The sequence below is a fragment of the Danio rerio genome, chromosome 10, assembly GCF_052040795.2.
Source record: "Danio rerio strain M-AB ecotype USA chromosome 10, GRCz13ab, whole genome shotgun sequence".
NCBI lineage: Eukaryota > Metazoa > Chordata > Actinopteri > Cypriniformes > Danionidae > Danio > Danio rerio.
The window spans coordinates 48,882,024-48,895,383 of NC_141030.1; the positions used below are offsets into that span (position 1 = coordinate 48,882,024).

Sequence of the window (13,360 nt, forward strand, 5' to 3'; positions counted from 1 at the left end):
GGTGGTTCATTGCGCTGTGGCGACCTCTGGAATAGCCACTAAGCGAAGGAAAATTAATAAACAAATACGCTGCTTAAAAACGTGCAGGATAAGTTGGCGGTTCATTCCGCTGTGGTGATCCCAGACTAATAAAGAGACTAAGCCGAAAAGAAAATGAATGAATTATATATAAATATATATATATATTTCTCATATATGTCTCAGAAATCATCCAATTCAATATTCCAGTGCAATGGAACAGACTTGCTCTATTAGTGTTGGATCAGTGGAGGTGTGTGTGTGTGTGTGTGTCTGTCAGTCAGATGAAGCCGCAGGTGTTCCTCCACACACACTCAGAGCGGCTCCACAGCGCCTCCAGCGGCCACAGCGCGCCTCTAAAGCCGATCTCTGGCTCTTGAAGGCGCATTCAGTCGGCGAGAGCTCACGGTGCGGACGGTGGAGCCTCAGTCCAGCCTGAGCAGCCTTTAGTCCAGTCTTGCACACACTCACGCACACGCACACACTCACAGCTGGAAGAGAACAGACATGGCAACCACAACCTGCACGCGCTTCACCGACGAGTACCAGCTCTACGAGGAGCTCGGAAAGTAAGTGTGTGTGTGAGAGTGATGGAGATTATATATGAGGAGCTGTCAGGAACTCTCACTTCATTCCAGCATAGGTGTGCTCCTTTTAGAATGGAGGAAGTGTGTTTGTGCAGGTATACAGAGGGATGTGATGCTCTGTGGAGATGTTTGAGATGAGGTTTGATGGCATGCGGGTCTTGCAGGATGTAGAGGAGTGTGTGAGAAGAGAGAGAGAGAGAGAGAGAGAGAGAGTGTGAATGTGTGTGTGTGTGTGTGTGTGTGTGTGTGAGCAGATTGCATGTTTCTCTGTCAGAGATATTAGAGATGCGTGTCCACGTTAATTTATTTTATTAGTTTTAATTAGTATTTTATCTTGTATTATTGTGTGTGAGCGAGTGTGCTTTTGTCTGTGTGTGAGCATGAGTGAGTGTGTGTGTGTGTGTGTGTGTGTGTGTGTGTGTGTGTGTGTGTGTGTGTGTGTGTGTGTGTGTGTGTGTGAGTTGTGTGTATGGGAGAGTTTGTGTGTCAGTGTGCAAGTATGTGTTTATGAGAGAAATGTATGTGTGTATGAGAGTGTGTGTGTGTGTGTGTTAGTGTGTGAGAGAGTGTGTGTAAGTGTCTTAGAGTGGGAGAGTGTGTGTATGTCTATATATGCATGTATGTGTCTGTGTGTGTATGGGTGTGTGTGTTTTCTCTCTGCTCCTCTTCTTCAGTGTGTGTGTGTGTGTGTGTGTGTGTGTGTTGTCTTTTGCACAGTTTTCTTCTGGATGTTTGCAGTGTGTTTGATCAGAACACACACACACACACACACACACACGCTGACCTTCTGCTTTACTACTAAGATGTTTCTGTTCCTCCTGTCAGACTCAGGGTTGCCAGGTTCTGTTTTTCTCACGGTATTAGACTGTTTTTATAATCACCTTAGTGTGCTTTAAAACCTTTAACCAAATGTTTATAATTGGTAAATTATTTATATATCTATTATCATAAATTGGGTGTGTCAGTGGTGTCGCACTGTGACATCACAGCAAGAAGGTCGCTGGTTTGAGTCCCGGCTGGGTCAGTTGGTGTTCCTGTGTGGAGTTTGCATGTTCTCCCTGTGTTGGTTTCCTCTGGAGGCTCTGGTTTCCCAACAGTCCAAACACATGCCCTATAGGGGAACTGATCAACTAAACTGGCCATAGTGTATGTGTGTGTGGGTGTTTCCCAGTACTGGGTTGCGGCTGGAAGAGCATCCGCTGTGTAAAACATGCTGGAATAGTTGGCGGTTCATTCCGCTGTGGTAACCTCTGATGAAGAAAGGGATTGAGCCCAAGCAAAATGAATGAGTGATCAAGAAAATATTTGTCATATTGATTTGAAATCCTAACCGTTGGGTTTAAAAGTGTTATTTAATTTTATGTAAATGATATGTGAATAATTAGGAGGATCTAATGTGAGGCTAAAATGTTGATTTAATTCAGCTACACTTAAAAAAATTAACCCTAAATGTTGACAAACTTAATTTTTTTAGAGTGTAGCTGAATTAAATCAAGTTTTACGTTTTAGCCTCATGATTAGAGCTGCAAATAAAATGACTCCTATTGTGATCATTCATTTATTTTATTTTCGGCTTTGTCCCTTTATACCTCTGGGATCGCCACAGCTGAATGAACCGCCAACTTATCCAGCATATGTTTTACACAATGAATACCCTCCCAGCCGCAACCCAGTACAGGGAAACACCCATACACACTCATTCACACTCATACACTATGGACAATGTAGTTGATCAGTTCCCCTATAGCGCATGTGTTTGGACTGTTGGGGAAACCGGAGCACCCGGAGGAAATCCATGCCAACACGGGGAGAACATGCAAACTCTACACAGAAACGCCAACTGACCCAGCAGCGAGTCAAACCAGCAACCTTCTTGCTGTGAGGTGGCATTGCTACCCACTGTGCCACCACGCCACCCTATTGTGACAATAATATATGCAATAGCCATCACAGGCAGGTGCGATAAATAAAATGTATGTTAAGTGCCAAGCTTCTGTGTTTTGCGTGCATAGTGCATTTATAAATCTGACCAATCAAATGGGGCACTATCTTAAACCCCGCCCCCCAGAAGCTGCTGTTCAGCTATTGGCTATAGGAAAGAGCATAGAATCACCTAGGGGCGACACTCTAGTGCAATTTGGGAAACAGTTACTAGATGGCGCGGCGGCCATTTTGGAATGAAAACTCCAATAGAACAGCAACATACTTAAAGTCTGTAAATAAACTATTAAAAGTGCTGATGATTGTGATAGTGAGTGTTGTATTGTCGTCTTTCAGGTTGTATCTCAGCTTTAATGCACTTTTAAATAAATAAATAAAAAACAAAGCAGCTGCTCACCATCGCGACAGCAATAGGATTCAATGGACAGCTGATCGCTTTCACTCCAAAATGGCGGAATCATTAATTGAAAATCCAGCAACCGCAATAATCAAACCCCTGGAAACAACTGTGGTCGGAACCAAAGTTCACGTCTGTGTTCTCTGAACTCCTCTCAAGCGGTGGACTACTTCATTCTAATTGGTTGCCGCCGAACCGCACCATAGGTCATTACCATAAAGTTGACTTGATTTCAACTCTTCTCGACGCCTACACCGGAGAGGACGCGTCGCGCTGCTCTTCGCCGCCGGTTCTTATTGAAAATGAATGACTTCTGGCTACTTTGACCGTACGTTCACACTGAAAGTGGCGAGAGCGTCCAAGGTCGCTCTGGCCGCCCTGGCGACAACGCTGTCTGCCTTCAGCTCCAGCGGCGAGAGCGTCAAAACTTCCTACATTGATCTCATATTTAAAGGAACCATGGCAGCATATCAGTTACATTCCTGCATAAGACATGTTTCTAGCGTAAAAATGTTGCGCACTTCTTATCAAATTCATACAATAATGGAAGATCAAGTTGCGTGTGGTGTGGCTTTGCTCTTTTTATCCAATATGTGTCCATATGTCTGAAATATCCTGAAGCAGCAGTACTGTTTTGTATTGTTACGTCTCGTGAGATTTCCGCTTTTTAAAGATAAATTTATATAACATTAATGCACATCAGTAACTCGCCAGAAACTTATTTAATGCATGTTCCTGTAAGAAAACATTGTAAATAATTGGAAATCCGGCGACCGCAATCATCAAACCCTTGGGAACAACTGTGGTCGGAACCAAAGTCACAGGTCTGTGTTCTCTGAACTCCTATCAAGCGGTGGACGTCTTTATTCTGATTGGTTGCCGCCGAACCGCGTCATAGCTCATTACCGTAGAGTTGACTTAATTTCAGCTCCTCCTCGGAAAAGACACGTCGCGCTGCTCTTCGCCACCGGCTCTTATTGAAAATGAATGACTTCCGGCTACTTTGACGCTCTCGCCGCTTTCTGTGTGAACGTACGGTGACGCTCTCGCCGCTTTCTGTGTGAACGTACGGTGACGCTCTCGCCGCTTTTGGTGTCAGTTTGTAATCGCTCCTCAGTTTGTGAACGCTACCCCGCGTCGTCGCTCCACCCCGCCCCACTTTCCCGCTCCTTTAGTTTGTGATTGCTCCTTAGTTTGTGAACGCTACCCCGCGTTGTCACTCCACCCCGCCCCCCTTAAATTGAGGCCTCCACCGACTTCCCCCGTCCCCTCAGTTTGTGATCGCCCCCCCCCCCCCCCCTCCCCTTTTTTTTTATTTATCAGGGGGCCCCATCAGTGATACCTGCAGAGGGGCCCCCGCATTTTGCGCTACGCCACTGGTGTCGCCTCTTGGTCATCCTAAGCTCTTTGGCTTGTAAGGTTTGAGATATCACGTATGTTTTGATGTCTTTGTCAATCCAAACATGAGCCGAAAACAGAGACGTACAAAATGTGCATTACGCTCCATGTTATGTATATTTTGAAGTCAGGTCTGCATCTTTTCATCTTGGATTTATCTTTGATAATTTGATGTTTTGTATTGATCGTTTATGAATTGACTGATTGAATTGTCATAATACATTTACCTGACTAATATATTGTAATGTTTGACCATATTTTGCTCACTCTGTAATTATTAGTTCTAGTAGATTACGCTGTATCCTTCTTCTTGCGTCAGGTCAGTAGACGGACTAGAATCCAGTTGAGATGGAGCATTGGGCACACTAACTGTGTTTTAGAGATCCGACTGACTCTTGATATTGATTCAAGTGTACTTGGCTGGAAAGGGCGTTAACTTCCGTCTAGGACAAAAAGGAGTTGCACGGCTAACCTAGATTGGGTACCCGACCTTTGTTTGAAGGTAATATTATTCTAAATCAAGTTCATGTGGGAAACCATGGGCTTGGTGAAACCAAAATGATCATAGAGTCCAGTAGTCGGGTACATTTATAATAATGCCCTAACCTCTAATTGGAAATGATATTGTCTTTACTCAAAGGTGTACATCTAAGCGGGACTAACTAAAAGTATTTTAGAGTGAGCAAGCATGGGAGCGGCCATCTACAAGTAGTAGTCATCTACCTCTGTTTAATATTCAAGACTGACCAGAGTGTGATCATGAGGGACGCCATCAGCCGGGGCGATCTCTCTGAGCGTCATAAGCACCCGGATGAACGGATGTGATAGTTACTAGTGAAGACAAAAGGTTCAAACATTTATCTAAATTACATATTGATATAATCTTCTTAATGTTTTATGATTGGAGTCAGATAAAACAAGGATAAATATATTAATATTCTAAACCACCTCATACTCAAACTGGAGTCAGATATGAGTTAAATTTAAAGTAAATCAACATTGTGCACTGGAAAGACTGAACAGCCATTGAACCTTCATCCACCAGTAGACACCTCCATTGGACCAGCTGGGTGGACCTTACAGGCTATAGTGACCCAAAGGTGAACCTAGAACTGAAAACAAACACTAAAACAGCCAATCAGAGTCAGAATAACTGCATAATCCTTACACACATTCACAGAGATTAAAGTGTAAAAGTGTAGCCTAAACTAGAATGACCAAGATCAGGAAAATATGTATTACCTGCCTTCTTTAAATATGATCATTACACAAATCAATACGTTAAAATAGCTAATAAAAAAGAGCATTTCTTTAACCTCTTCAACCCTTATTTTGGGATTTACGCCTGGATTTTGCCTACCCAAATTTAAAAGCTTTCCAAATCCACATGCAGAGGTGTGAATGCAAAAACTTGGTATCATTTTAAAGAAAACCCTTTGATAAAATAGGGTTATCAAAAAAAATATAATAAACACCTAAAAAAAGAGGAGCTTCTTGTTTTTTTTTTTTTTTTTACGAACTCAAATGTGAAAGTGTCCCTTTTAGGTTGTGTGTGGTCTAGCGTGCTGTAATTAATGTTGGTGGTTCCTGCACATGTCTGTAATCATAGGACAAAAGAAAATTGTCTCCACCATAATCTTTGCAGAAGTTATTGTATTCCAACTGATGAGAGGTGCTGTACAAGCCACAGGGAGCGATCATTGTTTTCATATTTCACTATTCTTTTGTTTGATCAAACATAATTCACTGTGTTTGGAGCACGTCAGACATATAAAAGGATTACTTATGCACATCACCTCAACAACAGAGGAGAATGGCCCTGAAGCGCACAGCATAAGGTGAGAGATGACAGCTGTCTGTGCTATCTGGGGCTGCTTATTGATCATGAATGTATTGTTTTCACTTCTGCACCATGGAAACACTGAGATTCATTCGGCAACTGTTTGATATGTGAATATAATTCAGTAAAAGAATGACAGAACCGTATGACCACCGGCAAGAGCTTTTATTTGAGCTATAACTTGTACATGTGTCATTTATGAATCATATGAAAAATATGAAAATGAACCAATGTTCAATACCCAGCTCGGGATTCCAAAATACTGTGTATTTTACTGTAAATAACTTGTACTGTGGAATAAAAAGTAAAGTGATGCATATGTGAATAAAATATAGATTCTACACTTTCAAACGAAACCACTTACGGGGGTCAGGTGTGATGCAAGCCCTTTAAATCTGAAAGCGAAGGTTGATGACGTCACAGACCCGGTACCGGGTCCACATAGTATGAGAGGTTAGAGAAGAAACTACAAGAAATTTACAGTCAAAGGCAAAATGATATACCCTTCTGTGCAATGTTTATTCTTCTTCAAATATTTCCCAGATGATGTTGAACAGATTCAGGATTTTTTCACAGTATTTCCTATATTACTTGTTCTTCTGGAGAAAGTCTGATTTGTTTTATTTGGGCTAGAATAAAAGCAGTTTTTAATAGTTTTAAACCCATGTTAAGCTCAATATTATTGGCCCCTTCAGCAATATTAGTGTTGGATTGTCCAGAACAAACCACTGATATACAAAGACTTGCCTAATTACCCTAACTTTACCCTAATTACCCTAGTGAAGCCTTTACATGTCACTTTAAGCTGAACACTAGTGTCTTGAAGAATATCTAGGCTAATATTATGTGCTGTCATCATGGAGAAGAGAAAATAAATCAGTCATTAGAGATGAGTTATTAACTGTTATGATTATAAATGTGCTGAAAATCACAGAGATTGCAGAAAAGAAATGTAAAAGATTTAAAATGGTCTTAATTCTGACTTTAACTGTATATTTCCAGTATGTTGCGGCTCTTCTTCTCTCGATCTGCTGTATTGTGTAACTCCAGCAGGCTGAGCTATAATTATCCGTTCAGGAATGACATCAGACGCGATCATGACTGTCTCCAGTGAGTCCAGAACGCAGGTCTTTCTGAAAATAGCAGTAAAGACAGCGGCTGCTCCACATTCAGCTCCGCGGAGAATATCAGCAATAAAAAGCGCATCAAACACCTGCGCTGAGAGCTCATTACACTGATCTGAGGCCAGTGATGAGAAACACAGAGCTCAGTGTTCAGAATGACAGCATTCATTACTAGTACAACTCTGGAATATGCATATATATCAGTGTATTAGTATAAACAATAATAGTAATAATTCAATCGCAAAAAAATCACGATTAATCGCATCCAACATTAAAGTTTTTTTTACATAATATGTGTGTTTGTACTGTGTATATTTATTATGTATGTATGTATGTATGTATGTATGTATGTATGTATGTATGTATATGTGTGTGTATATATATATATATATATATATATATATATATATATATATATAAATACATATATATATATATATAAATACATATATAAATACATATATAAATACATATATGCATATATTTGATTGTCACAATTTATGTGTGCACATGTTGAAAATGCAACACTTGATGATATCAGAGTTGACAGTAACAGTCTCAGAGTTGCTGGTTTCAGAGTCGTCGGTCTCAGAGTTGATCGTAGCAGAGTTGACGGTTGCAGAGTTGAGGGTATCAGAGTTGACCATAACAGAGTCGCTGGTAGCAGAGTTGATGGTAGCAGATATGACGGTTGCAGAGTTGACCGTAGCATAGTCGCTGGTAGCTGAGTTGATGGTAACTGTTTTAGAGTTGCCGGTAGCTGAGTTGACCGTAGCAGAGTTGATGGTCACAGAGTTGACAGTAACGGTCTCAGAGTCGACTGTCTCAGAGTTGATGGTCACATAGTTGAGGGTATCAGAGTTGACCTTAGCATATTTGATGGTAGCAAAGTTGACTGTAGCAGAGTTGGCTGTCTCAGAGTCAACGGTAGCAAAGTTGATGTTAACCATCTCAGAGTTGATGGTAACAGAGTCGACGGTAGCATAGTCGATGGTTGCAGAGTTGACAGTAACCATCTCAGAGTCTATGGTTAGCAGAGTCGACGGTAACAAAGTTGACGGTAAACATCTCAGATTTGACGGTAGCAGAGTTGATGGTAGCAGAGTAGACGGTAACCATCTCAGAGTTGAAGGTCACAGAGTTGATGGTATCAGAGCTGACAGGTAGCAGAGTCTATAGTAGCATAGTTGATGGTAGTGTAACGGATGTCCTTCTGCGTTGTGTTTGTTGGTTTAAATGAAAGGATCCATACAGCAATGTGGTCGAACTTGAGTTTATTCTTGTCTCTCTGTATCATAAAGCATATAACAGACATCAGTCCAACAAATCTTCACAGCACAGCAATGTCTGTTGATCAGTACACAATTCTTCGACTCATTTGTTCTCATTTTTACAGGAAAATGCAGATATGCTACATAAACCTTTTCAAAAATAAATGTAAAGTGTCAACCCGATTTAATTTAAAGCCCTAAATCACATTTTACATACATAATTTATATGTAATGAAAGTAAAGAAACAAAATAATAAACATATACAGAATTTAATTTGGACTAGCCATTGTGCTCATTAAACTTAACTTATATGAAACGCTCCACACTCAATTATGATCCAAATCTGTTTCCCTCACAATAATGATACAATAGTTAACCTTACTGAAGATACTGAATAATCTAATCATCCATATCAATGTAATAATATAGGCATTTATAAGAGGAGCCGAAAAACGCACCTGTCTGTCGGACGCCATCTCACAAAGTGAGCGCGCACCGGAAACTACGTCAGCTATTATCTCGCGCCTACATGGTCATACTCACTTATAAATACCTATATTATTTTTCACATGGTTGTAAAGAGAACACTATTGAAACTTTAAACACTGAAATAAGAAGAATGCAAAATATTGAAGTAAAAGGAAAGTAATTAATTGTTTGTCATGTCTATTTCCTTGAACCGCCTTTCAAAATAAAATACCCTTCTGATAATAAAAAAAAAAGGAACCAATAATCTAGTGCAACAACACACACACGCCAAAGTAGCACAGTTGATGGTAACCATCTTAGAGTCGACGGAAGCATAGTTGATGGTAGCAGAGTTGATGGTAACCGTCTCAGAGTTGATGGGAGCATAGTTGACGGTAGCAGAGTCGACAGTAGCATAGTTGACGGTAACCGTCTCAGAGTTGACGGTCTAGATTTGACGGTAGCAGAGTCGACAGTAGCATAGTTGACGGTAACCGTCTCAGAGTTGATGGGAGCATAGTTGACGGTAGCAGAGTCGACAGTAGCATAGTTGACGGTAACCGTCTCAGAGTTGACGGTCTAGATTTGACGGAAGCAGAGTCTAGACGGTAGCAGAGTTGACAGTAGCATAGTTGACGGTAACCGTCTCAGAGTTGACGGTCTAGATTTGACGGAAGCAGAGTCTAGACGGTAGCAGAGTTGACAGTAGTATAGTTGACGGTAACTGAATTGAAGGTAGCAGATTTGACGGTAGCAGAGTCGACAATAGTATAGTCGAGGGTAGCATAGTTGACGGTAACCGTCTCAGAGTTGACGGTCTAGATTTGACGGTAGCAGAGTCGACAGTAGCATAGTTGACGGTAACCGTCTCAGAGTTGACGGTCTAGATTTGACGGTAGCAGAGTCGACAGTAGCATAGTTGACGGTAACCGTCTCAGAGTTGACGGTCTAGATTTGACGGTAGCAGAGTCGACAGTAGCATAGTTGACGGTAACCGTCTCAGAGTTGACGGTCTAGATTTGACGGTCTAGATTTGACGGTAGCAGAGTTGACAGTAGCATAGTTGACGGTAACCGTCTCAGAGTTGACGGTCTAGATTTGACGGTAGCAGAGTCGACAGTAGCATAGTTGACAGTAACCGTCTCAGAGTTGACGGTCTAGATTTGACGGTAGCAGAGTCGACAGTAGCATAGTTGACGGTAACCGTCTCAGAGTTGACGGTCTAGATTTGACGGTAGCAGAGTCGACAGTAGCATAGTTGACAGTAACCGTCTCAGAGTTGACGGTCTAGATTTGACGGTAGCAGAGTCGACAGTAGCATAGTTGACGGTAACCGTCTCAGAGTTGACGGTCTAGATTTGACGGTAGCAGAGTTGACAGTAGCATAGTTGACGGTAACGGAATTGAAGGTAGCAGATTTGACGGTAGCAGAGTCGACAATAGTATAGTCGAGGGTAGCATAGTTGACGGTAACCGTCTCAGAGTTGATGGTCTTAGATTTGACGGAAGCAGAGTCGACAGTATCGGAGTTGACGGTAACGGAATTGAAGGTAGCAGATTTGACGGTAGCAGAGTTGATGGTAGTAGAGTTGACAGTAGCAGGGTTGACGGTGTTGTCGATAAAAGATTGTGGTTTGCAGTTTCCAAGTCAAAGTTCTCAAAAAATAACAAAGTCTGAGATCTCGAAGTCTTTATGCAAAGCAGTTTATTGTTACAGCATCAGTAACAGCAGAGACGGGTCGTTCGAGTGTCTAATGAGTATAGGCTAGCTCACAGGTTAAATACACTTGTTTTGTCGTATCACTCCACCCAAATTCAAACATTAACTCTCCTCCATTAGTTCCCACGCTGTACCTTCAGCTGTCAACGGTAAGCTTCAGCTGAAGTTCATGGGCATTTTTAGGCTCTTCATATTTTGGGAGTCATTGCAACTGAGCGGGGACACATGTCTGAGATAGATACATAATAATGATACTGAAATCACTCAAATAAGCAAATAAATGAGAGAAATACATTCATCAGAAATTCATCAAGACACAATGAACTCCCCATCAGCAGTAGCAGAGTTGATGACATTACAGCTGACAACATCAGAGCTCAATCCATTCAACCATTGAAACCATCAGAAAAGATAGTATTGGTCAATCCTAAACGTTTAACACAAATGAATGAGAGAAGAGTCATGACACGCCTCAGTGCCTTCCAGAGTTTCCGCCACAGGAAGTGACATCACTTGCAGCAGGTCACATGCTTTTTCTATCAGTGCTTTACATATTGTTCCGCAATTTTATAACCGATTCACCAGAGTTGACGAGGATGCAGAGACACACACAACATGTACTATAATGGCAGATACTGCAGTAAATAGATGCTTCCTGTGAATCTTCTCTAGTGGAGTGTTTCTGTAATGTTCTGTCCTCTGGTGTTTTTCAGAGGGGCTTTCTCCGTGGTGCGCCGCTGTGCGAAACTCAGCACGGGTCAGGAATACGCCTCCAAAATCATCAACACCAAGAAGCTCTCAGCTCGAGGTAAATCCACTGATCAGTGATGTGTGGATGTCTGACAGATTGATCTGTTCACTCTGAAAGAGCTTGAAATAAGGGTTTGCAGCACTAACATCAGTGTAAGCAGCTGGAGAAAACTGAGAATCAGTCTAGAGCACAGGTGTCAAACTCAGTTCCTGGAGGGCCGCAGCTCTGCACAGTTTAGTTCCAACCCTAATTAAACACACCTGATCAAACTAATTGAGTCCTTCAGGCTTGTTTGAAACCTACAGGTAAGTGTGTTGGAGCAGAGTTGGAACTAAACTGTGCAGGGCTTCAGCCCTCCAGGAATTGAGTTTGACACCCCGGGTCTAGAGGAAGACGTGTGACCTCATTGGCTGACCTGAGTGTCAGTCACCCAGCCGTGGCTCCGCCTCCTCACGCTGGCTCTTTTAAGTCTTGGAGCGCTGCTTCTGCTGCTTCTGCTGCTTCTGCTTCTGTTGTGTTCGTCCAGCTCAGTGTTGAGGCGCGACCACACACACTCAGAGCTGTCAGATGTGGTGAACTCTGCTGCAGTCAGCTTTTCCACTTCAGCACATCACACAGTGTCAAACCAAGACCCCGTGTGTGTGTGTGTGTTTGTGTGTGTGTGTGTGTGTGTGTGTGTACGTACTTGTGTCTGTGTTTGTTTTTGTGTATATGTGTATGCATGTTTATGTCTGTGTGTTTATGTCTGTGTGTGTGTGTGTGTGTGTGTGTGTGTGTGTGTGTGTGTCTGTGTGTGTGTTGTGTTGTGCTGTGCTGTGTTGTGCTGTGCTCTTGGCATGATGGCTGTTCAGACTTGCCGTCTGTTGTGAGCACACATGATGAGCGCCAGATTATTCCACAAAAACACACACACACACACACACACACACACACACACACACACACACACACACACACACACACTTATACACAAATGCAATAATACACCGAAACGCGCACACACACAAACTTATATACAAGTGCAATAATTTACTGAAACACACGTACACACACACACACTCATTGATGCACAGACTTACAAATAAATGCACACACACTTATACACAAATGCAATAATATACCTAAGCGCGCACACACACACACACACACACACACACGCACACATTGATGCACACACTTATACACTAATGCAATAATATACCTAAGCACATACACACACATACACACACACAGACACACACACGCACATACACACATTGAGGCACACACTTATACACAAATGCAATAATATACCTAAGCACATACACACACATACACACACACACACGCACACACACACACACATTGATGCACACACTTGTACACTAATGCAATAATATACCTAAGCACATACACACACACACGCACACACACACATTGATGCACACACTTATACACAAATGCAATAATATACCTAAGCACATACACACACACACATTGATACACACACTTACAAACAAATGCACACACACATTTATACACAAATGCAATAATATACCTACGCGCGCACACACACATTGATGCACACACTTATACATAAAAACAATAATACACTCAAGCACGTACACACACACAGATTGATACACACACTTACAAACAAATGCACACACACTTATACACAAATGCAATAATATACCCAAGCACGCACACACACACACACACACTAATATACACACTCATATACTTACACACACACACACATTGATGCACACACTCACTCACTCACTCATGCACACAATTCTCTCTTTGACCCACACACACACATAAACAAAAAGATTCACACACACAAATGCAAGCACAATCTT

The 13,360-nt window shown here is 41.8% G+C and overlaps 2 protein-coding genes across 4 annotated transcripts in view; both read left to right on the forward strand.

Moving 5' to 3' along the window:
- Positions 1 to 13,360, forward strand: part of myo18b (myosin XVIIIB) — an 880,426-nt gene that overhangs the window by 751,527 nt on the left and 115,539 nt on the right. The window lies entirely within an intron of this gene.
- camk2b2 (calcium/calmodulin-dependent protein kinase (CaM kinase) II beta 2) overlaps positions 403 to 13,360 on the forward strand; it is a 79,404-nt gene continuing 66,446 nt past the window's right edge. For all 3 annotated transcript variants that reach the window (XM_087271396.1, XM_087271397.1, XM_087271398.1), the window contains exons 1-2: positions 403 to 587; positions 11,479 to 11,573. In XM_087271396.1, the coding sequence (XP_087127522.1) occupies positions 526 to 587; positions 11,479 to 11,573 (157 nt within the window). In that variant the 5' untranslated portion in view covers positions 403 to 525. The remainder of the gene's footprint in view (positions 588 to 11,478; positions 11,574 to 13,360) is intronic.